Source organism: Plectropomus leopardus, chromosome 19 (assembly GCF_008729295.1).
Source record: "Plectropomus leopardus isolate mb chromosome 19, YSFRI_Pleo_2.0, whole genome shotgun sequence".
Classification (NCBI taxonomy): Eukaryota; Metazoa; Chordata; class Actinopteri; order Perciformes; family Serranidae; genus Plectropomus; species Plectropomus leopardus.
The window spans coordinates 26,298,381-26,317,830 of NC_056481.1; the positions used below are offsets into that span (position 1 = coordinate 26,298,381).

General features: G+C 36.3%; 1 protein-coding gene across 1 annotated transcript in view; it reads left to right on the forward strand.

Annotated features, from left to right (window-relative positions):
* LOC121959122 (transmembrane protein 94-like) overlaps positions 1–9,426 on the forward strand; it is a 12,981-nt gene extending 3,555 nt beyond the window's left edge. Inside the window, exons 2-12 of the mRNA XM_042508307.1 lie at positions 1,543–1,736; positions 2,404–2,483; positions 3,736–3,928; positions 4,543–4,620; positions 4,748–4,833; positions 4,949–5,030; positions 5,511–5,674; positions 6,933–7,027; positions 7,141–7,234; positions 8,186–8,356; positions 8,692–9,426. Coding sequence (XP_042364241.1) covers positions 1,543–1,736; positions 2,404–2,483; positions 3,736–3,928; positions 4,543–4,620; positions 4,748–4,833; positions 4,949–5,030; positions 5,511–5,674; positions 6,933–7,027; positions 7,141–7,234; positions 8,186–8,356; positions 8,692–8,764 — 1,310 coding nt within the window. The 3' untranslated portion in view covers positions 8,765–9,426. The remainder of the gene's footprint in view (positions 1–1,542; positions 1,737–2,403; positions 2,484–3,735; positions 3,929–4,542; positions 4,621–4,747; positions 4,834–4,948; positions 5,031–5,510; positions 5,675–6,932; positions 7,028–7,140; positions 7,235–8,185; positions 8,357–8,691) is intronic.
* The last annotated feature ends 10,024 nt before the right edge of the window (positions 9,427–19,450 follow it).

The window sequence follows — 19,450 nt, forward strand, 5'->3', positions numbered from 1 at the left end:
GCATATTTGTTGATGTTTATTTTTATTATTCCCCGATTTCCTGCCTTTGCTTTGTCTGTCAAAGCACTTTGTAAACAACTGTTTTTAAAGGTGCTATATAAATACAATTTTTATTGTAATTATTATTTTTATTTTCTTCTGTGGCAAAAGAAGAATGCAAAAACTGAGAAAATTTATAATGAATTGAAGTCAAAGACATTCCTGTTGTGTCATCATTTTGTAAACTACTGGTTGTGTGTGTGTATGTTGAGGACACCTTGTCTCTGTCCCTGCAGGTCATCGGTGCGTACAGTGTGAGTAAGACGGCGCTGCTGCGTCTGACCCGGGTCCTGGCCCNTTTTAACCAACATCAGTCCTAATCACAAATATCAAATATTCATTAATTTTCAGAATTGTAACCCTTTAATTGCCAGGTTTTTGCCATGACGCCACTGTTTTTACATTTAAAAAATAACCCACAAAAAATGATCTGTTTTCAATATACTTCAAAGTAGACTGGGAAGTAGATTTCTTCTGATTATCCCAGCCTGGGATTTTATTTAACCTGTATTTAAACAGGGTTTGTTGGGAGCAAGCTCTCTTTTATAAAATTGACAAATTCTAAGGCAAAAGCCCAGAATGACACCCAGAAAATAATACAATACATGTATTTATGCTTTGATGGCTGTGGAATCAAAAATTGCAGTTTGAATGGGTTTCAATGGAGCATTTTTTGCACTTAACAGTATGAATGTACCAATTTAGTTTCTACGGTGTATTTTAGACTTATTGTAGAAGCTGACCTGGAAATTCCAAGATTAAACAAACATATACAATCTCACCAAAATATTTGCCATATGCATGAACACAGCCCCAAAATTATCAGAAAATGTAGAATGAAAAGTGCATATAATGTGGCAAACAGTCCCTAAAGTTAAAACTGACAAAGGAAATGCACATTGGCGCAGCCCAAAATGGGGAGGGGGTGCAGCATGAGGCACAGAGATCATCTACCCGAAATGCCTGCTCACACCACAGTTAGCCTTTTTTGGATCCACAGAAGAGGTGGAGGGATAAAGTCATCCATTAAACACATAAATTCACAGGCACAACAATTTATGTGCAGTCTCCGTTGAGTAAAAAACAAAAAAGAAGGAATGAGATAAACTGGCAAAATGTTAACAGGTTCCAGTGCAGATCCCTCCAGTTCTGGATCCCAGTTAATTTGGACGCCTTTTACAGAGAGAAATTACAATTTGCAAGATGTTTAATTTGTTCAAGTACGCTGACTTTCAGGCTTGTTGCCACAATCACACCTCCACTTTTATTTCACTTTTTACCAGCATTTGTTTTCTTTTTCTAGTTTATTAGAGATGTTTTTGAAACTTGAATTGTCATGTTTCAGTACAAATAAAATACCATTTGCCTTCATTTTACTGCTGTGGACAAAACAACTAACTGCAAGGTTAGATTGTAACTTGGGTGTATTGACCCCTTAAGGGCAGACTAGTATAAATCCTGATTGTTCCACATGTAAAATGTTTTATCCTTTTCCCTCCACAGCATCGCTCTGGACCCTCTGTACCCGTCCCAGTGTTCGTGGGAGACGTTCGGCTATTGCCACCGGGGGAGGATTTAATGACAGAGACGCTGAAGGTCTGTCCCCTCTGAAGCTCTCCGGACAGCTCAACAGCCTGGGCTGCTCCGTCACCTTCCACCAAGGAGAGAGTGTCAGCATGGTCAAGCTCATCGAGCAGGTTAGACACAGAGCACACATTCGCACGCACACGCACAGCCGCACGTGCACACACACACACACACACACACACACAACACAAACACGCACACCACAACGCACACACACACACACACACACCACACACACACACACACACACACACCTCCTTTTACTTATATCTTTGTAAGGACTGTCATTGACATAATGTGTTCCATAGCCCCTTACCCTAACCTTAACCATCGCATGGTTGCTGCAAAAATACTTTTTTTTTGGGTCCTCACTATGTAGCATGTACAAGTTTTATTAAACAGCTAGTGAGGATTAATGCAAAATATCATTATTCTACACTCAAAGGAGTTGATTTATGGAACAGCTGTAGTGTGGAAATGGAAATATGTAGAACATTTAACAAACTCAAACAAGTTTTTCAAATCAACTTACTGAAGGGACATGAGCTGGTTGAACAGAGAGGGAAATGTGCAGTTCTTAGGTATATATTCTTGTTCTTTTTTAACCAATTTCTTGCAGTTTTTAGGTTATTTCTTCTTAAGTAGCTCATTACCATCTACCCATGTTTTTTTTTTTTTTTTTTATTTTCATTTTTTAAATCAAGCCAATTTGCTGAATCTGTTTCAGCACGACACACAACTTACGGCATCCGCAAGTGCTTCCTTTTCCTGTTGCAGTGTCAGCTCAGTCTGGTCATCATCCAGGTGAGACAGGACACCTCACACAGCCTCTTATGGACACTCGGCTACATTTCTGTGTAAAAGAACGTGTGCCTTTGAAATATGTTTGTGATACTGAATAAATTAATTTTTTAACCAACATCAGTCCTAATCACAAATATCAAATATTCATTAATTTTCAGAATTGTAACCCTTTAATTGCCAGGTTTTTGCCATGACGCCACTGTTTTTACATTTAAAAAATAACCCACAAAAAATGATCTGTTTTCAATATACTTCAAAGTAGACTGGGAAGTAGATTTCTTCTGATTATCCCAGCCTGGGATTTTATTTAACCTGTATTTAAACAGGGTTTGTTGAGAGCAAGCTCTCTTTTAATAAAATTGACAAATTCTAAGGCAAAAGCCCAGAATGACACCCAGAAATAATACAATACATGTATTTATGCTTTGATGGCTGTGGAATCAAAAATTGCAGTTTGAATGGGTTTCAATGGAGCATTTTTTGCACTTAACAGTATGAATGTACCAATTTAGTTTCTACGGTGTATTTTAGACTTACTGTAGAAGCTGACCTGGAAATTCCAAGATTAAACAAACATATACAATCTCACCAAAATATTTGCCATATGCATGAACACAGCCAAAATTATCAGAAAATGTAGAATGAAAAGTGCATATAATGTGGCAAACAGTCCCTAAGAGTTAAAACTGACAAAGGAAATGCACATTGGCGCAGCCCAAAATGGGGAGGGGGTGCAGCATGAGGGCACAGAGATCATCTACCCGAAATGCCTGCTCACACCACAGTTAGCCTTTTTTGGATCCACAGAAGAGGGTGGAGGGATAAAGTCATCCATTAAACACATAAATTCACAGGCACAACAATTTATGTGCAGTCTCCGTTGAGTAAAAAACAAAAAAGAAGGAATGAGATAAACTGGCAAAATGTTAACAGGTTCCAGTGCAGATCCCTCCAGTTCTGGATCCCAGTTAATTTGGACGCCTTTTACAGAGAGAAATTACAATTTGCAAGATGTTTAATTTGTTCAAGTACGCTGAGTTTCAGGCTTGTTGCCACAATCACACCTCCACTTTTATTTCACTTTTTACCAGCATTTCTTTTTCTAGTTTATTAGAGATGTTTTTGAAACTTGAATTGTCATGTTTCAGTACAAATAAAATACCATTTGCCTTCATTTTACTGCTGTGGACAAAACAACTAACTGCAAGGTTAGATTGTAACTTGGGTGTATTGACCCCTTAAGGGCAGACTAGTATAATCCTGATTGTTCCACATGTAAAATGTTTTATCCTTTTCCCTCCACAGCATCGCTCTGGACCCTCTGTACCCGTCCCAGTGTTCGTGGGAGACGTTCGGCTACGCCACCGGGGGAGGATTTAATGACAGAGACGCTGAAGGTCTGTCCCCTCTGAAGCTCTCCGGACAGCTCAACAGCCTGGGCTGCTCCGTCACCTTCCACCAAGGAGAGAGTGTCAGCATGGTCAAGCTCATCGAGCAGGTTAGACACAGAGCACACATTCGCACGCACACGCACACGCACACACACACACACACACACACACACAAACAAACACGCACACGCACACGCACACGCACACACACACACACACACACACACACACACACACACACACACACACACACACACACCTCCTTTTACTTATATCTTTGTAAGGACTGTCATTGACATAATGTGTTCCATAGCCCCTTACCCTAACCTTAACCATCGCATGGTTGCTGCAAAAATACTTTTTTTTGGGTCCTCACTATGTAGCATGTACAAGTTTTATTAAACAGCTAGTGAGGATTAATGCAAAATATCATTATTCTACACTCAAAGGAGTTGATTTATGGAACAGCTGTAGTGTGGAAATGGAAATATGTAGAACATTTAACAAACTCGAACAAGTTTTTCAAATCAACTTACTGAAGGGACATGAGCTGGTTGAACAGAGAGGGAAATGTGCAGTTCTTAGGTAATATTCTTGTTCTTTTTTAACCAATTTCTTGCAGTTTTTAGGTTATTTCTTCTTAAGTAGCTCATTACCATCTTCCCATGTTTTTTTTTATTTTCATTTTTTAAATCAAGCCAATTTGCTGAATCTGTTTCAGGCACGACACACAACTTACGGCATCCGCAAGTGCTTCCTTTTCCTGTTGCAGTGTCAGCTCAGTCTGGTCATCATCCAGGTGAGACAGGACACCTCACAGCCTCTTATGGACACTCGGCTACATTTCTGTGTAAAAGAACGTGTGCCTTTGAAATATCTTTGTGATACTGAATAAATTAAAGAAGCTGTCTGGTGTTTGTCTGCAGTTCTTTGCCTGTCTAGCTCAGCTTCCTCCTCCCATGAACACCACTGACATCCTGTGGCTGTCCTGCTTCAGCTGCCCACTGCTAAGGTACACACATACTACACATACTGCAAATTGACAAACTAATAGCAGTGTTTGTTTTTATGTTTTGCTGTGCCATACACAATGCCATACTGATGGTGTGTTTGTGATGTGTTGACAGTGTGTCTTTTTTGGGGAAGCCACCAGACAGTTCGGTGATGACAGTCGCCACAGGGAAGAACCTAGATGCCATTCCAAGGAAGGTAAGATCACGTATCAGTCAAATCTCTCAAATCTGCAGCTTATTTGAAATGCACAGTGAGCGGGGTGTTATTGTGTACATACTGTCCGGTAATACTGGAAACATCTTCCAGCCAAAATGACCAAAAACCAATCTAACCCCACCATAAGGTCCGTGTATTAATTTAAAAAGTTGATTTAATAATAAAAGAGACATAATCTGTTGAATCACTCCATTCAATATGAGGACTTTAAATATTTCTTAAGGTAATAACATCATAATTTGACAACAGACATTTGACGCTTCATTCACAAACTTCAGTAAAAACCTTAGATGTGAAAAAATGGCATTCTCTACATTCTGTACTGTCCTTATATCAATGAATAATACGATGATGCTAACGATGTATCTCTTACAAAATATATTAGAGTATGAAAAAATCTTAGAGCCTGTAATTTTAATGAGCCCGACTCGCTCCACATGTCGTCCTCTGTGACCCCAGACCCAGAACTACTTCCTCGGCTGTTTCCTGTTGAAGTTCGGCCTGACGGTGTGTGCCTACCTGCTGGCCTTTGGGTTCACCCTGCAGGAACTCTGCCTCCGAAGCAGCAACTCCATCTTAGCTGACAACAGCTCAGTCACCTGCCTTCACCTGCTCACAGCCAGGTAGGAGCAGCACTGCAGGAATACTGCAGGAATACTCAGCAGGAATACTCAGCTGCCATGGCTTTAGGGCCACATCTGCAAAATGACAGGAGGCCAGGGGCCAGTCACAGCAGCCCCGTACAGATATTTACTATTTTTGAGTTTTAGGACATTTCTAGGATTTTAGGACATCTCCAGTAATTAAGAACGTTTCTAGGATTGGACATTTCTCTAATTTCTGGATGTTTCTAGGATTTTAGAATGTTTCTAGGATTTTAGAATGTTTCTTGGATTTGAGGATGTTTTAAGGAATTCAGGACGTTTCTAGGATTTGAAGTCTTATCCCTGTTTTTTGGTTGATTCTAGGATTTTTTGACATTGCTTATATTTTAGAACGTTTCTAGGATTTTAGGACATCTCTTGGATTTTAGGACATTTCTTTGATTTTAGGACATCTATAGGATAATAGGACATTTCTCGGATATATGGATGTTTCTAGGATTTTAGAACATTTCTCGGATTTTAGGGCGTCTCCAGGATTTTAGGACATTTCTTAGACTTTATGACTTTTTTAGGATTTCAGTACATTTCTTTGATTTGAGGACATTTTTAGGGTTTTAGGATGTTTCTAGGATTTTAGGACATCTCCAGGATTCTTGGATGTTTCTTTCTCTCTGTCTTTCCTTTTTTCATTATTGTAATTTAAATGTTATTTACAACTTCACACATCTGTCTGTCCTGGAAAAGGGACCCCTCCTCAGTCGCTCCTCCTAAGGTTTCAACCATTTTTTTCCCCCCATTATTGTTTTGTGATAATGGGCTTTATAAATAAAATTAAATTGAATTGAATTGACTTGACTATGCTTATGGGACATTTCTAGGATTTCAGGACATTTCTAGGATTCTGGGACATTTGAGCTAGGACCTCCGTCAGGGGTGTTGTGGATCCTCCAATGGAGCGTCTTGATAAACAAGCTCTTTTTTGATGCTGTTTTATGCAAAGTACAAAAACAATATCCAGTGTAAATCACTTTATTTTTATTGTGACAATGGTTGGGGGGCCCCCGGGCACCCTATCGGGGGCCATATCTGGCCCGGGCTGTTGAGTATTACTAGTCTACCTGCTTTCCACCTATTGTTCTATTCACTGGCTTGTTTGTTGACAGTTTTTGTTGCATGATGCTTAAAATGTTAGAATGAATGAGTTCAGCTCACCTGATGGAGATAATCCAGATTTTTATTCATCTATTTAATCAATAGTTGTTCTGTGTGGCTGCAGCTCTAATGCAGACGCTCCTCGCTGGTTCAGTGAGCTGTCCAACGGCCTGCTGCTGACTCAGAAGGTCATGGCAGCGTTCCTCGTTTTACACACAGGTAGGAACTTGCACTAGCATATGCAGCATAAATGATCATCAAAGTGACCCATGTTTTTATAGTCATTCACATCTCTGTCTTTCTTCTGTTTGTCTTTGATGTCATTTTCTTAGTGGTGATCTCCCTCAGCTACGTGCACCGCTCTCGGCCTCTGTGGAAAAAGAGTCCCCTCAGCAACACCTGGTGGTGTCTCACTGTACCTGTGATGTAAGACGCTCATCTCCTTTAGATAGTTGTTGTCTGAAGCTGACGGTCATTTGTGCGCTTTACAGATTTAGAGTTCGTCTATGCTTTTGTATCATGTTATGTAGATCAGTACAAGTGTCCTAATTCCATTCTTAACCCTTTCAAACCTGAGCAAACATGGGGAATGGACATTGAGCAGCTCAACAAGAAATGACTCAAAAATAAGCAAGAAATCAGTAAAAGGTTACAGTAAAATGAGCTGAAAATACTAATACAAATAAAAGGAAAGTAAAATCACATACAGATAAGTAAATTCTATGTGTGTGTGTATATATATATATGTGTGTGTGTGTGTGTGTGTGTGTGTGTGTGTGTGTGTGTGTGTGTATGTAATTGTAACATAATTTTAAATAAATTATTTTATATAATTATAAATATCCTTATGTGGATATTATTATTATTGTTAGTATTATTGTATATGTATATATACTTTTTAATAATCTTCTCTCCCCTTTGTAAAAATTGATTTTCAGGTAATTTTCTTGTCACCATTTGTAATTTTTCACAATTGTCCAGCATATGAAGTTGGTCATTGCATTTTTTCCCTAATCTTTTAAAGGAATTTAACCAATTTGCTCACATTTCAAAGGGTTAAACATCCTTTTCACAATGCTAAGCTCACTTGCGGAGCTAAAACCAGTTTCTAGAATATTCACTCTGCTTTCTTAACAGAAAGCTGTCATCAGCACATATTCCCTCCTTTATAGCCTATTCAAAACATTGACTTTGGATGTTCTTTTGTTTTTTTCCAGCATTGCAGTGCTAGTGTTGATCCTGGATTTGTTTAGGCCTATGTTGATCCAGGACCATCATCACCATGCTGATCCTGGATCCAGCATACTGCAAATCAAATAGCCTTGCTTTAAGGACCTTTCTGAATACATTTCTTCTGAACCCCTCTCTCTCTCCCAGTCTGCTCAGCCAGATTGTTCAGGCCACAGTGGATTACCAGTTATGGCGCGCCCAGGGCAGCCTGCTGACCTTTAACCTGGCTGATATACCCCTGCTGGCCTGGCTGCTGGTCTCTCTGTCCCCGCTGCTGGTGGTGGTGGTCAACGAAGTGGTGAAGCTACATGAGATACGGTATGGAACCAGACACAGAGGGAACCACACTGACTGACAAATCACTTTTTAATGGAGAAATAGTGACAGAAAAAACAAGGAATTAAAGAGGAATTTTGTAAAAAGAGTTAACTCAATCACTCATGTGATTCTTTAGCAACAAATGGCAGAAGGAAGCTTTGGGGGAGACGTAAAGGCAGCAGGATCAGTGTGGATTATTTCGGATTATTTAGCAGCCAGATCAGAGTTTGATTTTCTCTCATGTTAAGCAGAATGGTGATGTGTTCTGAAAATGCAGCAGATTGTATCCCCGTCATGATCACGAGCTCTAATTTGTCCCTTCTGTTCATTTTCAGGGTGCGAGTTCGCTACCAGAAGAGACAGAAGCTGCAGTTTGAAACAAAGCTGGGGATGAATTCTCCGTTCTGATGTGTTCCCATTTGAGGAAATTGGAGTTGCGGCAATACTGGGAAACTATCAGCTCTGCTGGTAAACAGGGAAGGTCAGGGTGCAAACACTGCAAAACCCTCCGTTAACACTTCAGCCCAACAGCACTGCAACCATCAGCTGGAGCACATATCAACCAAGTGTCATGGTGGGGGCTCCTTGACACGGATGTTTTAGCTCCTGGGTCTGTTTATTTAAAGAGAGTTGATGTTTTATTCGAAGGGCAGGGAAAATTCCAAAGTATTCATTTCTGTTTAATAGAAAAGAGCCAAAAATAGGCAACTATTTCTTGTCCGGTTTTAGTTCGTTTTAACGGCATGAAGAATGTTTTCTGAAGAGGTTTATGCTTTCTCACTATCACAAACTGTTCTCCATCTCTGGTAGACTTGTGCATGGTCGCTCTCATCTCCAGGAATGCCCCCCGGGCCCCCAACAAAGGATGTTTTATTAAAATTCATTTTAATGTCACTAGATCATATACACACATGGGGAAAAAATAAGGCTGAAAAGAAAGTATCATGGAGCCCCAAAGTGTTCAATATTAAAGAAACAAATGGGTCTAGGTATCATTGAGTGATTTGTCTTTTAAAAAAAACAAACAAACCAAAACACAATGGTTTTCACTTCTTTTTTTAAAATATCCAACCAAAAATGGAAAATAAGAAAACAGAGCCATTTTCTCCTTTTTTTGTTTCAGAATAATCATTTCTAAAAAAAAAAACCTGAATTGACCAGATTTAAAAAAAAAAAAAAAAAAAAAAAGGTAAAATATTCGTTTTTGTGAATTGTTTTTTCTTTGAATTGAAGAACAGATAGTGGAAGACGTGACAAGTATAAAACCATTGTGCTTTGGTTTGTTTGTTTTTTAAATTAAAGATAAATTAGGATTTATAAGATGATATCGAGACCCAAATGTGCAATGATGAAATAGATATTCACATTAATAAATTATATGAAATATATGACCAACTTTTTGTGAAATTAATTTTAAAGAAATATCAAGTCTGATTTTGCAACAAGTGCTACCAAATATAGCCACTTACCTTCTGTTAGCTAAAGCAGCAATGTCAAAGTACATCTGAATTAACTATCTAGTAGCTGCTGCTGTAAATAGACACACTACACAGACACAAAAACTAGCATCTCATTTTAATTGTTTAGTTTAACAAGACTGTGCTTCTTCCCTAGTTGGCTAACTAGCTAACTAGGTGGTTTTGTGAGCTTTGTTTTGTACTGAGCTTCAAAGTAAAGAGACAGTGTTAGCAGTTAGATAGCTATTTTGAGTTACTTCTGCTACATTTGAATTTAAAAATGAAAAACAAAGAAAAACTATTCATCTAAATTAAGCCAACCTTGCTGGTTAGATAGCTAGCTAGGTAGCATGAGCAGATTTGTAAAGCTAAAGCCTAAAAGCTCATTAAGTTTAGTTTCTTCTTTGTTTATTTACAGCAGCAGCTTCTACATAGTTTTTATCCACAATGAATTTGACATTTTTTGCTCCCATAGAAATAAAATGAGGATTTATGTAAATGGTTGTTGCCCTAGCTAACAGGAGCTAACAGGCTAAATTTAGTAGCAGTTGTTGAGTTTGCTAGTTTAAGAGGCTTATGGTACATAAAAGGTAAGAGGGTGCAGTGACGACACCATGGTCATAATTTATTTTTTTTTAATAAATCTTTATTGTTTTTAAATCTTTATTTATTCATCTATTGCCTTTATATAGTAACATCAACTGAAATCACGTTTTATGAATTGAAATTTATTGTAAATTTTAATATTTTACACATTATATTCATATGATTCTGCCTGTTTTAGTTTAATATTGACCGCTTTGGGGCTCCATATGTAACAAGGTGTTTGCTCATTGCTCTCAGCAGCTACAGAACAGGGTGTAACACTACCTCTGAAAAAAAGAAAAAAAATGTGACAAAGAAAGTTTACTCTCTGAACAGCTCTGTCATTCAGCCTTTTAGCCACATTTTAATCTTCACTGTGATCACCTGCAATACAAAGTTCTCAATTATTTTATTGTTTCACAACAACAGCTTTGTTGTTACTAAATTCCCGAGCTAAGCCGAGCCTGCTGTTACTCAATAAGGACTGAAGATTCAGGATCGAAGTGGATCAGTCACGTTTTTTTACATGCTTATCCACATGTAACTTATACTGTATCACATTTATCCAAGTGAGGAATGTGCCATCCTGCTACTCTGACCCCAAGCAATGGATTTACCGAATATATACAATGATGTTTATTTTGGTGTGCTAACATACCATAGATTTCTGAAAGGTGCTTCATATCATTCAGTTGCCTTCTTCTCAGCCCATCCGGCTGTTTCAGTTCTCAACACGTCGACTGACAGGAGCTCAGGATACTGTTTGTTTAAAAGTACTGAAATGAAAAGCTGAAAAGCAGATGTCATCAATCATCCCAGATTTTTATATTTGATCTGCTGACCATTGTATTTCTTTCTGATCATCTGCAAGTGTCCCCGCTAACCCGCTGTATCCACGCCTTTCTGTTCCCACAGTTAATGTGCAGCATCGGCAGCAGATGTCTGTATCACTCATGATCATTTTCAATCAGACCAGCCTTATTCGTGGTGCTGTCACTGTTTCAGATGGGCAGGAGTTTAAAATTGCTACTGCACGCGGGGGTGGCATTTATTGGTATTACATTACTGCAGAACTAAATGCCATGCTTTAATGTCACTCATAAAAAAAACTGTCATTGTACAAATTTTGAACAATGAAAAATTAGCAAATTTAGTTTAAAGAAAATTTATTATACCCCATTATTTATATTGATCTTTACTGTAAATATATATTTTTTTCTGATTTAATTTATGTGGGAATCAAGTCACGTTTACATATTAAGTTGATTTTTTTTTTTTTTTTTTCCAGTTTTTAATCTGGGGGAAAAAACTGTGATAGAGGATTTGATCCATATTGCTCACCCGTAGTCCAAACAAGTTTGTGGTCTATCAAATAACCACAATCTGATGGACAGTGAACCTGGGGCTTTCGGGGACCCTGAAGTTCTGAGATATGCTGTTTGGTTATCCAGCGTTGATTCTTGTCCACTTGTAGTCTTAACCTAAAGATGACATCAAACATGGCATCTGGGGTTTAACTCTGGTCCGTAGCCACCATCGAGAGATGCTGAGGTCATGGTCTCTGTCATGTTTGGGCAATTTGGAGCTTTTACGATTCTTTGGGTATTTTGAAACAAATAATGTATTGAGCATTTCCTCCCTAGAATTGTATTGCTAAATTATGGTGGGGGAATTCTAAACAAAAATCTAAGTGCTGTTTGTAACATAAAAACTTTAAAATCAGATAACCCTCAGAGACTTGAGCACATTGGCTTGATTTCTTTCAAAAACATGGGAAAAACGCAATGAGCAAATAAGGAGGAAATGACCCAAAGATTTGAGGGGAAAAAAAGTTTAAAAAAAAAGAAGAAATTACCCAGAAATTAAAACAAACAAACAAAAAATAAAACTGTAGAACTGTAGAAAAAATCAACTAGAAAATGGCCTAAAAAGTGCTTGAAAAATGATAATGATTCTATTAAACAATTTTGAATATATAACTGATAATTATAATTATAGTTTTTTGTACATTTTTCCAGGGTGTTAAAAATAATGATACTAATTTTCCAACTCTACATTTTTTGCAGTAAATGACCTGTAAAAAGTGTTTAAAAAATAATGTAAAATAATTTTAAATGCATAATTATGATAATTAAAAATGTCTATTTTTGGGAGATTTCTCCCTAGCTGTTTTTGAAAATATTTTTCCAAAGCTACTAATTTCTTGCAATTTGTGGAACAGTTCTTGCTGAGCTGCTCATTGCCTTTTCCCATGATTTTAAAGAAATTGCACCAAATTGCCCAGGGTTCAAAACTTTTAAAAAAAAAATGAGAAGGTGATTGAAAGCAGCACAGAAAAAAGCGATGTCAATCCGGGTTTTAAAGTGTTAACTGAATAAATTAAAAAAATGAAAAAAATTAAAGAACTACAACATTTTAATGGATTTTATTTTATTTATTTTTGTGTGTGTTGATAGGGGACCCATGACATCAGTATCTTTAATATCTTGGCTACGGCCCTGTTTAACCTCTGCCCACTATAATACATGTGCCTGTTTCAGCTATTCAGTTGCTACACACACTCTATTTAAGTTCCACATTTAAAGTGGGGGTGTGTATGAGGAGGTGAAGACGTGCAGAAGCACAATCTGGTTCAGTGGGTTTACAGCACTACTAGTGATCACTTTCTGACTTGACAAAATAGTCAGCATGAAACTACTGAAGAAGGTTTTAAGGCAAACGTCACAATGCAAGAAACCATTTCAGATTTTATTTTGTATTCACCCTGTTGCATCCTTGTGTTTTCTATCATGACTAACGTATGGAATATGCTGCATGAATAAGATCCAGTGAATGCTCTGTCTTGATCGATGTACGTGTTATCTATACTTCTACTGTTTTGTTCACAACACAAAAGGACTCAGTCAAGCATGGACTCCATACTGTGTGTGATCAGGCCTCTGGTGCACCCTGCAGAGTCGGCATTTTGATGACATCATCACGCACATGCTCGGGCTGAAGCCTCCGTCAGTGGATTTGTAGGGAGGGATGGGGGGGCGAGGGGTTGATGGACTATGATAAAGTTGTTCACAAGATACATAAATGTATATTTTGTATTTTTTAAAGTGTCTATGTTCAGGACTTTTGACAAAATTTGCTTGTGTATTGATTATGTCATGTTAATAAATACGCTGTTTTATTTATGAGATTTTTTTTTCATTGGAAATATGTTGCACGCAGCAATAAGTAATGCATTTGAATAATGAGTATGGTGTTATTGAAGAATATATATTTATCAGCAGGGTAAAAATTCAGAATCCATATTTCATATGAAGAATAAGTGTCAATTGCATAGTAAAAAATTATGTTTTTCCTGATTCTGCACACAAAAAGTTCTGATTTACATTTAGATGAAGTTTTGCTCTCAGGCAATTTGTTAAAAAACAAAAAAAATTGATAATTATTTTTAAAGAGACATTGCAACTTCCCAGCTAGCAATTTTGTTTCTAAAACATTCTGAGAATGATGTTCCCTTTGTTCTGACGTAACATTGTGGGAGTGTTTTATAAAAGAACATTATGATCTATCCCTTCTCAACATCACCGAAACATCCTCAGAATGTTGCAGTTAAAATGTTACGTCCTCTTGTTTCCTATAAAACATCATTGCAACCTTTAGGTAACGTAAGCCAATGTTGCAGGAATGTTCCCTGCCAGCTTGGTTTACACATAAATTGCAGTCTGCTTATCACTGCTCAGTCTGTGAAAACATGACATGTAACTTTAAAGCAATTTTTTTTGACCCAATCCCAATCTGAACACTCACAGATTAACATGTTTCTGCACAGTGTGCAAGAGTTTAAGGTTGGCCCACTGTTGTAACGTCAAGTGCATTAAGACTCTCCTACAGACATGCTGAACCGTCTATGTACACTTTCCTTGGTTCCACATTTTTGCAGGGAATTATCCGCAATAAAACACACATTTTACAGTCAAAAAAGTTCACATACAATTTTTCCCCCCAAATCAGCATGTGTCAGCAAATTGCAGTGCACAGATTCAACAATCTGTAACTACAAAAGATTTTTTTTTTTACATGAACCCATTGAAAACTGAGCAGACTTTATTTCTTAAAAAAAATGGAAAGAAGGCAATGTGCAAGGCAAGAAGAAACTACCCAAAAATTAGCAATAAATGAATAAAAAGTACAAGAAAATCACCTCAAATTAGTCAAAACAAAAAAAAAATGAGATTTATGTTAAAAAATACAAACAAGGCAAAAAAAAAAAATTGGACAGGATGCCTAAAAATGATAAGAATTTCATAACATTATATAAGTATGATCATTAATAAAAAATATTAGAATTTTTTTTCAACAGACATTTCACATTTCAACGGATTCACAATATTAATCCTTTGAAAGGATAGTGATCCATAAAATTGATCTGTAATCGTATATGTTTAAAATATTTTATTTAATCAACTAAATATAAAATTTCTATTTATTGAAATATTTTTCTTTATAACTTAAGGATATATATAACTTTTTATATTTTTGTTTAATTTTAATTATTATCATTATTATTATTATTATTAATTATTATTATTATTATTATTATAATTAAATTAATTAATTAATAAAAATAATAATTATTATAATCTAAATAATAATAATAAAATTAAACAAAAATATAAAAGTTATATATATCCTTAAGTGATAAAGAAAAATATTCAATAAATAGAAATTTTATATTTAGTTGATTAAATAAAATATTTTAAACATATACGATTACAGATCAATTTTATGGATCACTATCCTTTCAAAGGATTAATATTGTGAATCCGTTGAAATGTGAAATGTCTGTTGAAAAAAAATTCTAATATTTTTTATTAATGATCATACTTATATAATGTTATGAAATTCTTATCATTTTTAGGCATCCTGTCCAATTTTTTTTTGCCTTGTTTGTATTTTTTAACATAAATCTCGTTTTTTGTTTGTTTTGACTAATTTGAGGTGATTTTCTTGTACTTTTTATTCATTTATTGCTAATTTTTGGGTAGTTTCTTCTTGCCTTGCACATTGCCTTCTTTCCATTTTTTTTAAGAAATAAAGTCTGCTCAGTTTTCAATGGGTTCATGTAAAAAAAAAATCTTTTGTAGTTACAGATTGTTGAATCTGTGCACTGCAATTTGCTGACACATGCTGATTTGGGGGGAAAAATTGTATGTGAACTTTTTTGACTGTAAAATGTGTGTTTTATTGCGGATAATTCCCTGCAAAAATGTGGAACCAAGGAAAGTGTACATAGACGGTTCAGCATGTCTGTAGGAGAGTCTTAATGCACTTGACATTACAACAGTGGGCCAACCTTAAACTCTTGCACACTGTGCAGAAACATGCTAATCTGTGAGTGTTCAGATTGGGATTGGGTCAAAAAAAATTGCTTTAAAGTTACATGTCATGTTTTCACAGACTGAGCAGTGATAAGCAGACTGCAATTTATGTGTAAACCAAGCTGGCAGGGAACATTCCTGCAACATTGGCTTACGTTACCTAAAGGTTACAATGATGTTTTATAGGAAACAAGAGGACGTAACATTTTAACTGCAACATTCTGAGGATGTTTCGGTGATGTTGAGAAGGGATAGATCATAATGTTCTTTTATAAAACACTCCCACAATGTTACGTCAGAACAAAGGGAACATCATTCTCAGAATGTTTTAGAAACAAAATTGCTAGCTGGGAAGTTGCAATGTCTCTTTAAAAATAATTATCAATTTTTTTTGTTTTTTAACAAATTGCCTGAGAGCAAAACTTCATCTAAATGTAAATCAGAACTTTTTGTGTGCAGAATCAGGAAAAACATAATTTTTTACTATGCAATTGACACTTATTCTTCATATGAAATATGGATTTTGAATTTTTACCCTGCTGATAAATGTATATTCTTCAATAACACCATACTCATTATTCAAATGCATTACTTATTGCTGCGTGCAACATATTTCCAATGAAAAAAAATCTCATAAATAAAACAGCGTATTTATTAACATGACATAATCAATACACAAGCAAATTTTGTCAAAAGTCCTGAACATAGACACTTTAAAAAATACAAAATATACATTTATGTATCTTGTGAACAACTTTATCATAGTCCATCAACCCCTCGCCCCCCCCATCCCTCCCTACAAATCCACTGACGGAGGCTTCAGCCCGAGCATGTGCGTGATGATGTCATCAAAATGCCGACTCTGCAGGGTGCACCAGAGGCCTGATCACACACAGTATGGAGTCCATGCTTGACTGAGTCCTTTTGTGTTGTGAACAAAACAGTAGAAGTATAGATAACACGTACATCGATCAAGACAGAGCATTCACTGGATCTTATTCATGCAGCATATTCCATACGTTAGTCATGATAGAAAACACAAGGATGCAACAGGGTGAATACAAAATAAAATCTGAAATGTTTTCTTGCATTGTGACGTTTGCCTTAAAACCTTCTTCAGTAGTTTCATGCTGACTATTTTGTCAAGTCAGAAAGTGATCACTAGTAGTGCTGTAAACCCACTGAACCAGATTGTGCTTCTGCACGTCTTCACCTCCTCATACACACCCCCACTTTAAATGTGGAACTTAAATAGAGTGTGTGTAGCAACTGAATAGCTGAAACAGGCACATGTATTATAGTGGGCAGAGGTTAAACAGGGCTGTAGCCAAGATATTAAAGATACTGATGTCATGGGTCCCCTATCAACACCACAAAAATAAATAAAATAAAATCCATTAAAATGTTGTAGTTCTTTAATTTTTTTCATTTTTTTAATTTATTCAGTTAACACTTTAAAACCCGGATTGACATCGCTTTTTCTGTGCTGCTTTCAATCACCTTCTCATTTTTTTTAAAAAGTTTTGAACCCTGGGCAATTTGGTGCAATTTCTTTAAAATCATGGGAAAAGGCAATGAGCAGCTCAGCAAGAACTGTTCCACAAATTGCAAGAAATTAGTAGCTTTGGAAAAATATTTTCAAAAACAGCTAGGGAGAAATCTCCCAAAAATAGACATTTTTAATTATCATAATTATGCATTTAAAATTATTTTACATTATTTTTTAAACACTTTTTACAGGTCATTTACTGCAAAAAATGTAGAGTTGGAAAATTAGTATCATTATTTTTAACACCCTGGAAAAATGTACAAAAAACTATGATTATAATTATCAGTTATATATTCAAAATTGTTTAATAGAATCATTATCATTTTTCAAGCACTTTTTAGGCCATTTTCTAGTTGATTTTTTCTACAGTTCTACAGTTTTATTTTTTGTTTGTTTGTTTTAATTTCTGGGTAATTTCTTCTTTTTTTTAAAACTTTTTTTCCCCTCAAATCTTTGGGTCATTTCTTCCTTATTTGCTCATTGCGTTTTTCCCATGTTTTTGAAAGAAATCAAGCCAATGTGCTCAAGTCTCTGAGGGTTATCTGATTTTAAAGTTTTTATGTTACAAACAGCACTTAGATTTTTGTTTAGAATTCCCCCACCATAATTTAGCAATACAATTCTAGGGAGGAAATGCTCAATACATTATTTGTTTCAAAATACCCAAAGAATCGTAAAAGCTCCAAATTGCCCAAACATGACAGAGACCATGACCTCAGCATCTCTCGAAGGTGGCTACGGACCAGAGTTAAACCCCAGATGCCATGTTTGATGTCATCTTTAGGTTAAGACTACAAGTGGACAAGAATCAACGCTGGATAACCAAACAGCATATCTCAGAACTTCAGGGTCCCCGAAAGCCCCAGGTTCACTGTGTCCATCAGATTGTGGTTATTTGATAGACCACAAACTTGTTTGGACTACGGGTGAGCAATATGGATCAAATCCTCTATCACAGTTTTTTCCCCCAGATTAAAAACTGGAAAAAAAAAAAAAATCAACTTAATATGTAAACGTGACTTGATTCCCACATAAATTAAATCAGAAAAATATATATATTACAGTAAAGATCAATATAAATAATGGGGTATAATAAATTTTCTTTAAACTAAATTTGCTAATTTTTCATTGTTCAAAATTTGTACAATGACAGTTTTTTTTATGAGTGACATTAAAGCATGGCATTTAGTTCTGCAGTAATGTAATACCAATAAATGCCACCCGCGTGCAGTAGCAATTTTAAACTCCTGCCCATCTGAAACAGTGACAGCACCACGAATAAGGCTGGTCTGATTGAAAATGATCATGAGTGATACAGACATCTGCTGCCGATGCTGCACATTAACTGTGGGAACAGAAAGGCGTGGATACAGCGGGTTAGCGGGGACACTTGCAGATGATCAGAAAGAAATACATTGGTCAGCAGATCAAATATAAAAATCTGGGATGATCGATGACATCTGCTTTTCAGCTTTTCATTTCAGTACTTTTAAACAAACAGTATCCTGAGCTCCTGTCAGTCGACGTGTTGAGAACTGAAACAGCCGGATGGGCTGAGAAGAAGGCAACTGAATGATATGAAGCACCTTTCAGAAATCTATGGTATGTTAGCACACCAAAATAAACATCATTGTATATTCGGTAAATCCATTGCTTGGGGTCAGAGTAGCAGGATGGCACATTCCTCACTTGGATAAATGTGATACAGTATAAGTTACATGTAGATAAGCATGTAAAAAAACGTGACTGATCCACTTCGATCCTGAATCTTCAGTCCTTATTGAGTAACAGCAGGCTCGGCTTAGCTCGGGAATTTAGTAACAACAAAGCTGTTGTTGTGAAACAATAAAATAATTGAGAACTTTGTATTGCAGGCGATCACAGTGAAGATTAAAATGTGGCTAAAAGGCTGAATGACAGAGCTGTTCAGAGAGTAAACTTTCTTTGTCACATTTTTTTTCTTTTTTTCAGAGGTAGTGTTACACCCTGTTCTGTAGCTGCTGAGCAATGAGCAAACACCTTGTTACATATGGAGCCCCAAAGCGGTCAATATTAAACTAAAACAGGCAGAATCATATGAATATAATTTGTAAAATATTAAAATTTACAATAAATTTCAATTCATAAA